This window comes from Nipponia nippon, unplaced genomic scaffold (assembly GCF_047370975.1).
Source record: "Nipponia nippon isolate SJK-2023a ecotype South Korea unplaced genomic scaffold, ASM4737097v1 scaffold_6, whole genome shotgun sequence".
NCBI classification, from domain to species: domain Eukaryota; kingdom Metazoa; phylum Chordata; class Aves; order Pelecaniformes; family Threskiornithidae; genus Nipponia; species Nipponia nippon.
Window position 1 is genome coordinate 64,666,946 of NW_028262380.1, and position 11,469 is coordinate 64,678,414.

The 11,469-nt window shown below is 39.5% G+C and overlaps 1 protein-coding gene across 6 annotated transcripts in view; it reads left to right on the plus strand.

Annotated features, from left to right (window-relative positions):
* PTPN13 (protein tyrosine phosphatase non-receptor type 13) overlaps positions 1–11,469 on the plus strand; it is a 129,593-nt gene that overhangs the window by 87,127 nt on the left and 30,997 nt on the right. For 5 of the 6 annotated variants that reach the window (XM_087737143.1, XM_087737147.1, XM_087737148.1 and 2 more), the window contains 8 exons: positions 673–826; positions 980–1,118; positions 1,526–1,678; positions 3,062–3,244; positions 4,438–4,600; positions 8,660–9,083; positions 9,256–9,353; positions 11,257–11,313. In XM_087737143.1, coding sequence (XP_087593269.1) covers positions 673–826; positions 980–1,118; positions 1,526–1,678; positions 3,062–3,244; positions 4,438–4,600; positions 8,660–9,083; positions 9,256–9,353; positions 11,257–11,313 — 1,371 coding nt within the window. The remainder of the gene's footprint in view (positions 1–672; positions 827–979; positions 1,119–1,525; positions 1,679–3,061; positions 3,245–4,437; positions 4,601–8,659; positions 9,084–9,255; positions 9,354–11,256; positions 11,314–11,469) is intronic. The other variant, XM_087737149.1, reaches the window with a different exon arrangement.

Here is an 11,469-nt window from a genome sequence, read left to right on the forward strand (position 1 = left end):
GGAGTTGCCTTAAGAAAAAAGTATTTGCTCCTGAGCTGTTAATTTTTTGCTATTAGAACAGATCAGAAGTTGGACTGGTTTTTTTCCCACTGGGTAGGAGGTCATTGTGGCAGAACTAATGTGTTCAGACCCAAGTTTCCTGTAGGCATATCTCACAGGCTGTTGCAGAGCTGAGCACTCAGAGTATTGGCATGAGATAGAAGCCCTTAGCAGCCCAAGACCTTACTCTATCCATGGCAGGCTCACGGTGCTCTTGGCAATTTAGAAGGCCTTGAAAACATTTTGCAGAAATGTAAGTAGAAGTAGAATGAAAGAAGAAGACAGAAGTAGTCAGGAAGGAAAGGAATGACAGATTTTGGATTTCCTATGGGATAAGAAATTTGAAATTTTAAAGAAACCTTAGCTCCTATTTTGTAGCTATCATGGAAGGTAACTTTTTTCTTTTTTTTTTTTCACTGGTGTCTTCAGGATAACTATAAAATGATTTCTTCTGCCCTTATTCAGTGTTCCCTTTAATAGTTCTTGTGCTTGTAAGCCATTGCTAGTCAACAGAAAACCTTACTGTTCAAAACCAAATTCCAGAATTGTAAATCTGGTCTTGATCCTCCAGCTGGAGAAAATATTTGGTTTTAATGTTTTTACCCATGTGCTTCCCTTTAACATTCATGGCAGACAATGAATTTTTCTTCGTTGATCCTGACATAAAGCTAAGTAAAGTAGCTCCAGAAGGATGGAAAGAAGAACCGAAGAAAAAGAACAAGCCCCCTGTCAACTTCACTCTGTTTTTTCGCATCAAGTTTTTTGTGGATGATGTCAGTCTTATACAGTGAGTGTATGAAATTTCTTTTTTGACCCCTTAAGCCCTGAATTTATGGACAGAGATTGGATATTAATCAAATACTGGAAATTTGCTACAAGAGAGAGAGTACCGAAGATGGTGTGGGTTTTTTGTGTTTTTTCTTTTGTTTCCCTGTTCTAGGCATACGCTGACCTGTCACCAGTATTATCTACAGTTGCGAAAGGACATCCTGGAAGACAGGATGCACTGTGATGATGAGACAGCCTTATTATTAGCATCCCTGGCTCTCCAAGCTGAATATGGAGATTACCAGGCAGAGGTACACCATCAATTTCACCTTTGAGAAACTGTGTTCTTGCTGCTTAATTAAAGAATGGACTGTGAGCTGCCACACATGCTTCACAGCTGTGCCCTGGACTGGAAGCTCAGCTCATATGCTCTTGGCAGCTTTTGCTGTGGGCAAGTTTTCTCTTAGTCTAACACAGGGCTGTTGCAGAATCTAGTTCAAGATCTGGGTGTTGAACCCTCTCTCTTCAGTGGAAGTAGAGTCAGGCTTGAATAGGAAGAAACCATATGTGAAACTAAGCTCTGGGTCAGGGTTGAGGTTCTGAATCCCTCCCCTTATTCAGCTGTAATGTATGATTCTCTGTAAAATGAATGTTTATGCTTCATTCGTGCTCAGAGTAGTATCTGGAGATGCCATCCCAAAAATGTTTCATGTTGTAGGTGCATGGCATGTCATATTTCAGACTAGAACACTATGTCCCAGCAAGAGTGATGGAGAAACTAGATCTGTCCTACATCAAGGAAGAGCTGCCAAAATTGCATAGCGCTTATGTGGGTGCATCTGAAAAAGAGACAGAGTTAGAATTTTTGAAGGTAAGTGGGCAGCAGTTTGCTTCCTTAATCTGTGACTTAAGAACTTCCTCGGGGGGGAATATGGGTGCATGGACTTCAAGCGAAAGCACAGGAAAACAGCTCACATTCTGAATAACACTGAAAAGAAGAAAGCCGAAAACATCTTCTCAAAAGACACGTCATTGCAAGTGAAAAGAAATCGTGATAGATGGGAAGGAAGCCCTTTCACTTTTTTTTCCAATCGGTCTTTCTGGTTTAGCTCAAACTAGTTAAAAGCAACTATTGATCCTCTGTTTACTCTAAAGGAAGCTATCATTATGAGGCAGCACACCCTGCATTCCCTACGTCCTTTGTTATTTCTCTTGAGGAAAAAAAATATTTCAATTATGAAAAGTTTTGTTACAGCTAATACTGCTTATGCTGCTTGGTATGAAGCAAGCCAGAAGCATTACCAAGCAGACTTTCTTGTGCAGGTACTGTGTAAGATGATAGGAAAACTACAATCACAGATGTATTTGGTTTATTCTAAAAGGACCCTTAAGAAATGTAATGATGGGTTTTGCTGCTGTTGCTCATGAGATAATGATCAGGTCCTGCCTTGATACAAGGGCTGCAAATGAGCTCAGGGGGGTGACAGTTTGCTGCTGAGACACTGGATGACCATTCCACAGTCACGCTGTAGTTCCACAGTCTCTTTGAGAAGGTGATGGAAGAGGCACTCAGCTGACTTCGCCCCTTGTAAGGCTGCTGCTCGTTTGGCAGAAGTGTTCTTGTAACTTAACCACAACCCAAGAAGGGTAGGGGACTTGATCCTAGCTAAGCCTAGTCTGACGGGGGGCGGGGGTTGGGGAGAGCAGTTAGATTCCTTCATTTGATTCACTACATCAGTCTCTTATGCCAGTACTGAAGAGACAGCAGGAGTGAATGACTGGGAATGCAAAGTGAGTGAAAGCGTGTCTTTTGGCAGTTGCGATGCCTTAATGTGACCACAGAATTGCAGTGTTAATCTAATTCTGTGTTTAAGAAATGTGTCAATAACAAGTACATCTGGCTAGTTACAGTTTGTTGTTAACAGTTGGTTTGTACAAGTTTGATTTACTCAGGTTTTCTTGATTCGTGCTTTCGTTGTTTGATTTTAATAAATGCTAGGTTCATTTGCCGTAGTGTTTGGCAGGTCAAGAGTTACCATCAAGACTTAAAATGCTCTAGAGCAGCTGATGTGTCTCTGTTGTAACATCTGTAAACTGTGTAAGTGGAATCACCAGGCAGAGAGGAATCTTTTTTTCCTAAAATCCGTGTGTGTGTGTATATATATATATATAAAAAATATTTATAGAGGTATAAAAAACTCGTAATAGCCTTAACTTCATATCCTTAGAAGTTTCATTGCATTGATCTGTACAGTTGTGTCAGAGGCTCACAGAATATGGGGTTCATCTTCATCATGTGTTGCCTGAGAAGAGATCCCAAACAGGTATCCTTCTGGGAGTGTGCTCCAAAGGAGTTGTTATTTTTGAAGTTCACAATGGTGCCCGCACACCTGTACTACGCTTCCCGTGGAGAGAGACAAAGAAAATATCCTTTAGTGTAAGTCAATCTCTTTTTCCTCTGTCTGTGTGTACCTATCTGTATTTGTATCTCCAGATACTGGTTTTGTTATGTTTGCAAATTAAGCTGCTGTTTTACAGCGTAATCTGACTACATTTTGTGTGGCTGAGCTGTGTTGTGTTACGGGATTGAAATAGGAGTTTTGATGTTTTGAAGTTTTTTTTTTCCCTTTTTATTAGCTTGCATTCTATGCTCCTGAGGTTCCAGCCTCAGAAGAGAGTTTAGCACCTGTGTTTTGGCAAATCTGTATTGAGGTGAAACGTGGCTTCCCTGCCTTCTCAGGAAAGAGCTATTACGAAGATAGAACAAGGGCTTCTCTTAGCATGGGGAAAAGCTCTGCCCATTTACTGCATTTCTGGCCAATCTGCCCATGCTGCCATATGGGACATGGGTAATGGAGGAGCACCAGAGTGAGAATCCTGAGTTAGAGGACTGGGTACTGACAAATGCCAGTACTCGGTGTAACTAGGAGATGTACCTATATTGCTTTTAAGTTGTTATATTTCCAAGAGTAGTTAAGTTAAGCAATAATGGATGACAGGGACTGACACTTGATCTGGACAATACCAGCCAACTTCAGTGGGTACACCATAATCTGAAGGTCATGTGTTAGTTTTTAATGAGGTGTTGAGCTTCAAATGCTTACCTTTATAAAGGTATTGAAAACAGTGCTTCGAACTCTGTCTGATACCTTATTGAAAAGCTACAGCCTGTTTCATTTGTGATATGATTTTAACTAGGATTGGTAAATTGAAGTTTAAAAATTACTAAAAAGATAAATTTAAGACCTGGAACATTAACTGATAGATTTCATAATTAGATGGGCATCTAGTTCTTTTTCTCTTGAGTGGCAGCACCCCTTGAGACTTCCTTGGAGGCTTTTGAAAACCGCCTGCAAGATGTAGTAACACTGGTTGTCATTAGTCAGCACGGTAGCAGAGACAGATTAAATAATAATGAAGTATCATCTCAGCTAGCCCCGAAGTAGCTTTAAAGTGCTACTTTGTAAATCTCAAATTACGTTCAACCCCCATTTTAATTGAAATCTCTCCCATCAGTGCATTTTGCTTCAGGAAAGTTTGAATGCTGTAACTGTGCACAAGCAAATACAAAATTCTTTGTAGGCTAAAAGAAATCATTGTCTTCTACTTTTTTCTTTCTCCGTTGTGTAGAAGAAGAAAATAACTTTGCAGAACACGTCAGATGGTATCAAGCATGCATTTCAGACAGACAATAGTAAAACTTGCCAGTACCTTTTGCATCTCTGCTCTTCCCAGCATAAGTTCCAACTACAGATGAGAACCAGGCAGAGCAACCAGGACACTCAGGACATTGGTAAGGACTGTGATGCTGTGTTGGTTTTTAATAGCAATCTATTGGTTGTTTTTTAATAGCTTCAGTAATTCTGCTGAGTGCTACATATGTGTAGCTCTACATTTGGAGGGCTTATACTATAAAGAGAATCTGCTAGCTAAGTTTGTTTAGGTTTTGTTTAAGGGGGGAAAAAAAAAAGAGTTGGCAGATCACACAGAGCTGGCACATAACAGCTCCTCTAAAATAAAAGGAATCTAAAAATAGGTCACTAATAGTACTTTCCTGTTTGATTAACGGCTTCTGGCTTTTTTCAGAAAGAACTTGAAGATATTTCAATAACAGGATTTTTACCTTTTGCTTAATGTGAAATGAATAGGTTTGATAATGTGGAATTATAGATAAAATGGTGTGATCATGCGAGGGCAAATACAATAGGGAGCATTTCATGATGCTGCATCTGTAAGCTGTGGGTGTAGCTGCCTTTATTCCACTTAATGTTTGGTGGACCTAGTAAGGAACAACACTGATGCTAGTCCGTTTACTTCAGAATTGCCACCTAATTTATGTGTATAATAGAAAATGTAAAGCTGTTGTTTTTAGATAGAAAATACCAATTGCAGGATGCAGTCATTGAAAAAACCCTCTGTACTCATTTCTTCAGTATTTGGAGCAGAGCTCACTTGGCTGGCTGGCCTTCAGCGCAGCCTGGAAGTGCTATTTTGGTCGGGCTGCCTGTTCATTCTTTCTTTGTTCCCTGTTTTCATCTGTCTGCATTCCAGTTGCTGTTAATCCAGACTTCCACCAGCATAGCTGGGATGGAGTTTGACCCCATTGCTGTGGAGACTGTGATCTCTAATTTAAAAAAAAAAAAAAAAGGAGGGGGGTGGGGAAAGGCATGTGTCAACTATGCAGCCTTTTTTCTCTTCTGTTGGGCTCAACCAACTTAGTGGAAAGAAATAGGACCAAGTGACTTAAAGCCTTTGTGCAATTCTCTAACTTAGTGCTTGCTTATCCTGAATTGCAAAAAAAAGCAGTACATGAAAGGCTTTCTTGGCTGGGCAAACTTGGTTGCTCTTACAGATGCAGTATGTGTCGTGCTTTGGGAGTCCAGAAAGTAACCGTTTGCTTCTGTGCAGTGCAGATCACTTGGAATTCCGAGGTCTCAAATTTCGTCATTCATTCGTAATCAGAAGCAAATAAATCAGTATTACGGTTCATTCCATTATACTTGGTTATTAAAAGTAAAAACAATTCAAACAAAAAGTTTGCTTTTGTCATAACTTTACTGATCTAAATTGATTAGCCATGTTTCTCTTTCCTGCATATATAAATACATATGCATAAGGCAATAGAGTTACTAGAATAATATTTTTTAAAAAAGAAAATATTGTAATACAGGTAAGAGAAAACAATGATGAAGCAGCTAATCAAACCAGCATATTGATTATAAGTACTGCTTGTCTTTTGTTAGAGCAGTGAAATCCCAGGCAGTATTTGGGAAGCATTATTCTTGGCCTGCAGAAGCATGAAGTATTTTTTTTTTTTTTTTTCCAGAGCCCTTAAAATGTCAGTAAAAACTGGTGGTTGGAAGCAGTCAGCAAAACAGGGCCGGTGACAATATTAACTCAAAGCTGATCACCACAGGCAGTGTATGTTTTGAAGTTAACAGCACAGTGAACACAAGCATGTGCCTGTAACACTTGTAGTGTTTGTGGGGGGGGAGTAGCAGACTTCAGAAGATTAATATGCTTTGGAAGATTCTCTAAAAATACAATATTATAGTGTCTTGCAAGACTCGCCTTGATATCAGCCAACGAATGGAGAAAATATTTTGAGACAAGGGAGAAGGCTTGGCATGCATAGTGACGGTGAACAAATTTTCATGGAACGTAGCAACAGAGGATGGAGGCAGAAGGGGAGAGCACTTTATAGCCCCTGTGATGTACCGTGACATGTTTTTCACTAGTTGCACAATGTCTTCAGTGACCTGGGAGAAACCATTTTAACACATGTAAATCTAATAGAAAGAATTAGGCTTGGAAAAGAAAAGAAAAACGCCTCTTGAATAACATTCTTTCTCCATGAATAGAAAGAGATGAGACACACAGTTAAAAAAGAAAAAAGAAAAGAAAACTAGCAATTTTATGGTACATAAGAAAGGAGATAAGCTATAACATGAGGAATGATGGTTTCTTTTTTGCATAACTTCTGTGGCCATGCAGTGAACAGAGCCAAGCACTGAGTTTTAAGACGGATGTTTGGATTCCAGAAAGGGCATATAGAAAACCACAAGGATGAAGTGAGGGTTAAGAGAGCCTTACAAAGGACGAGTTTTGAGCACATGAGAATTTTCAGTTAAGGGGTTGGCAGAAGGTGTGAAAGGCCCAATGTCTACATAGATAATGATGTGAAAGTATTAATCTGAAATCCATAGGGAAATCCTGTTTGGTGTTCACAGAGGGTAAGTACGACATCAAGAGAAGAGATCTTAGAATATTTTATTAAGGTACTCTTTCCCGGGATGGGAACACGACAAGAGCAAGTGTCATTGATAGCTTCCGTCAGAGTCGGGAAACTGAGATTTGCGGGTCTCTGGTCTGATTGACCAAAACCATTCTTATGTAGCTCATCTAGTCTGTCTGGTGGCTATGGCTAGAGGAGGTGTTTGGTGTGGGTAAGGAAGTGGTAGTTGTATACTAATTCACCTTTAAAAAAGAAAAAAAAAAAAATACCTTCCACAACTAAATCTTCTCAACCTGTATGCCTATTATAAAGAAAGCATGAGTTACCGTTGCAGTTAATTCCTGCCCTAGGTATTGGAGGAAGGAATTTCTTTTGGAACAGCAATGCTGAAGTTGCATTTGCCAAATACACTCTTTAATGGTGAACACTTTGGCATTTAGTAAAGCTAATGGATGATGTGTACCGAAAAGTAGCATTTTACTTTTGAGTTACAGTGCAGCTTCCTAAAGCAGCTTATTTCCTCGCTGTATGTAGAGTTTAAAAAAACACTAGTTAACCCTAAATCAGGCATATGTATACAGCTAAGGATTGCTTTTCTTCAGCCTTCCCTGTGAACTGACTCCAAGACATCAGTGAAGTATATGAAGGGTTCAGATGGCCTGATTGCCTTTAAAGGCTCTAACCAGCAAACATGTTGCCACAGCTTATCAAGTTTCGGTGTGAGAGCCAAGCCACAGGAACTTAACTGCTAGCCTTAGGAGGCAGTTAGGCTAATAGAAATGAGCCCTGCTCAGCTTTGCTCTGAATTAAGAGGGGGTTAGGCTAAGTTGTATTATCTTGCATTTGCTTTCAGCTAAGAACATCCACCCAGACAGTTCCCACGACTCAGCTAACAGTAATTTAATTACAATCCAAAACCTGTTTCTCTCTGCTGCTTAAGGGAATCCTAGTTCATGAGTCAAAAAGTCTGGCAAACCTCAGTCAACACTTTCTGTTCTGTGCTAAAACATTTAGGATGTTTCTGGCAGGGGAAGTCCCCAAGTGCACCTGAGTGAACTGATGCTCTTTAACCAGGTGGAGATGCTGCCAAGCCCCCACGACTCTGCAGCGTGTCAGGGGCTCATGTGAAGAAATCTAAGCAATGGACGGATGGAAGTTTGGTAGGATCAGACAGTGTAGAGCTGGGGGAGCCCTATTTGTTCAAATTCTGGAAAAGAGTTGTATGAGGAGGTTTAAGGAAGTGTAGTCTTCCAGGTCACTTGGCCTGAGGGTATTATTTGCCTGCAGAAAGAGATGATGTGCCTGGGGTTTAACAGGGAATATGAGTCTTCATACTAATGAGGAGATAAATATTCTGCTATTCTGTGTTTTTGGACTTTGGCGTAGTAGATTGTCAGGTTAGTGTAATGTCATGAACTCCAAACTTTGCTTCCTGAGTGAATTACATGGTGGTTGTTTATATGTACCTGATGATGGTGCATACTTCTGAGCATCTAGAGAAAATATGCTTTGTGTGAGTTGGTTGTTTAAAATGCATGCTTTACACAAGGAGGTCACACTAGTGCTGCTCTATAACTCAAATTTGGATTTTTTTTGTTTAAAAAAAAAATTCCACAGAAAGGGCTTCATTTAGGAGCCTAAACCTTCATGCAGACTCTGTCAAAGGTTTCAACATGGGACGAGCAATCAGTACTGGTAGCCTGGCCAGCAGCACTTTGAATCGACTTGCCGTTCGACCTCTGTCTGTTCAAGCAGAGATTCTGAAGAGGCTGTCCTGCTCTGAGCTCTCACTATTCCAGCCACTTCCTGGCTCTTCAAAGGACAAGAACGAGAAGACTCCGTGGGAGGAAAGACCCAGGGTTATGAGCAAGTCGTTTCACGATCTGAGTCAGAGCCACATCTCGGTTTACCCCCCAAGGAAAAGTATTATTACTGCTTTGGACTCTTCCCCCAAAAAAATAGAAGACATAATGGGAAGAGTCTTTCAGCAAATGCCAAAATTTGATACTGGATCAGCAGCGGGAGCATTAAAACTGAGCAAGTAAGAGTCTCTCTGACCACCCTGCAATATCTTTGTGTACAGTCAATGTACATTTTGCATCAGTTTTGATTTATTATTCATACCATTATTTTATTACATTGATCCTTCCCTTCCCTCTCCCAACTTCCTCTTCCATCTGTCTGGTTCCCCTTCTCTCCTTCTCCCCTTTAAGTTCAAAATCTCATGCAGGTTTAAGTAGAAGCCCTGAAAGAAAGAAAAATGAATCGGACTCATCATCCATTGAAGATACCGGTCAAGCCTATGTTGTAGGTCAGCATGCAAAAAATAATATTACTGTATTTACTAACTAACCTCTACAATTGCTTTGGGTGTAATGCTTTGATATATTTATTAACTGATGGTAATATTTCAATTTGAAAAAGGGAGCAGAGTATCACATCTTAAAGTAATCCAGGCCAATTGCCTGTTGTTCCTGAATAATTGTTGCAATGAATCAAAAAAATCCTCCTTTGGACAACACCAGTCTGTACACATGTGTGCAAAGTATTAGTACTTGACAGTAAAAGCTGTTCTAGAAAACATCTTCCATTTTGTCACTTCAGAGTGCCATTTTATTGTATGGATCTCTTAATAATTTGCTAGTCTTCACAGTCTATTTGTCAAGCTTGAGCTTTTTTAGTGTTTTCTGTGGAATAGGTGCAGAGAGTAATTTTCGGAAGTGGACTCAGTTTGGCATGAGCTGGCTATTGGCTAGTACCTCTGAGCAGTAACTGCACCGTTCTTTTTTGGTTTGGTCTCATTTGCATATAATAAATTAGGTACAATTTTTTTTCAGTGCATTGGGTGTTTCACAAAAGCACGCTTGTAATGAGCTAAGCCAGGCATACTTACTCCATTTTCTTGGCAAGGATTGGATTGCACACAAATAGTCTTACTAGGCAGTAAAAATACAGAGTTCATATTAAAAAAAAATATTCAGAGCAGCTAAATAGACTTAAACTCACATGCAGAGTTATTGTACATTAATTTTTAATATCTCTGTGTCACCAGTTTCTGGTTATAGGAGGTTCCCTGTTATAATAATAGAAACTACAATGACCAAAACATTTGCAGCCTTAGCTTGCTTTTGTTGCTTTGCTTTTGCTTAATATTAAAATGTTAATTAGTTACAGAACATCAGAAAAAGTGGAAGAAGGTTAAGTTTATGGGGGTCGGTATAAACAAACTCACCAAAAAACCCGAATGAAAAAAAACCAAGCGTGTGTGACATACAAATGCTTACCGCATCTGTCTCCACTGCCCTTTGAAACCAGGAGTGACTTGGGAGCCATGCTTTTTCAGTACCGAGAGCATAAGCTACTGAAGAGGGAGATGAGGCATGCAGTTTCTGTAGTGACTGGTTGCAGCCATTTATCCTATGCTTTTAGCTTTACAATTAGTGGTATCATGTGCTTAGCCATAATATTCTGGGCAGCACTTCTGATAAAGATCTTGGCTACATGTCAGAATGTCCTGCTGAATCACATTACCTGTGCTGGGGGCACACAATCTTCGCATGATGAAACTCATCAGCTGAAACTTTTGGGTTCAGAGGTTTGGAAAATGCCAGGACTGCTTTCCTAAGAAGCTTGAATTATCTTACCCCATTTACATTCATAACTTATTACATTTATTATTTTATCCTCTTTAAAGTATGGCCATATTTGCTTGGCATTGATCATTCCAAAGTAAATATCATTCTATATGCAAACCAATTTAAATAGAAATACTTGGTTCAAATTGCATGTTACTGCAGCAACTTATTTGTTGCTGTATAAAATCTTACAAGACTCCTGTTGTGTTGGTTTATTATCTTAGGCATAGTCATCCAATCCTGTTAGAAAATTTAGTCTTTGACTTGGTTTCTTAAAGATCCGTTAATTTTCTCTGAAGTTAACAGGGGTTGTAAAGGCCAAACCTCTGTCCTCTCTTTAATTCTTTGCCTTTGCATGTGCTACCATCTATCTGAACCTTGAACTACAACCACAGTACCTGCGTAATTTGGATTTGCTAATCCAAAACTACTTTCATGTTTATTCATTTTTAAAATAAGTGAGTAATCTGATATTGTGAATGAGCTCATGTGTACTCTGTAAAGTCTGAAATACCTCTTGGTAGCTTTCATATTAAAAAAAAATTATAACAATGTCTAATATTTCCTTTCATGTCACAGGTGTTAGCATGAATACTTCGGGAAGTCTTCCATCATCGACGCTGTTAAAAGAGAGCGGTAAGTTGATAAATAATATGCCTGTAGAATCAATTCAGTCAGTTTGTGAAGCACTTGTCAAGTGCTTTCACTGTTCCACCTGTCCTGTTTCTTCACTATTCTTAAATCAAATACCTCTCCCAGTCAGTTGGATAGGACCTTTTCCTAAATACAACT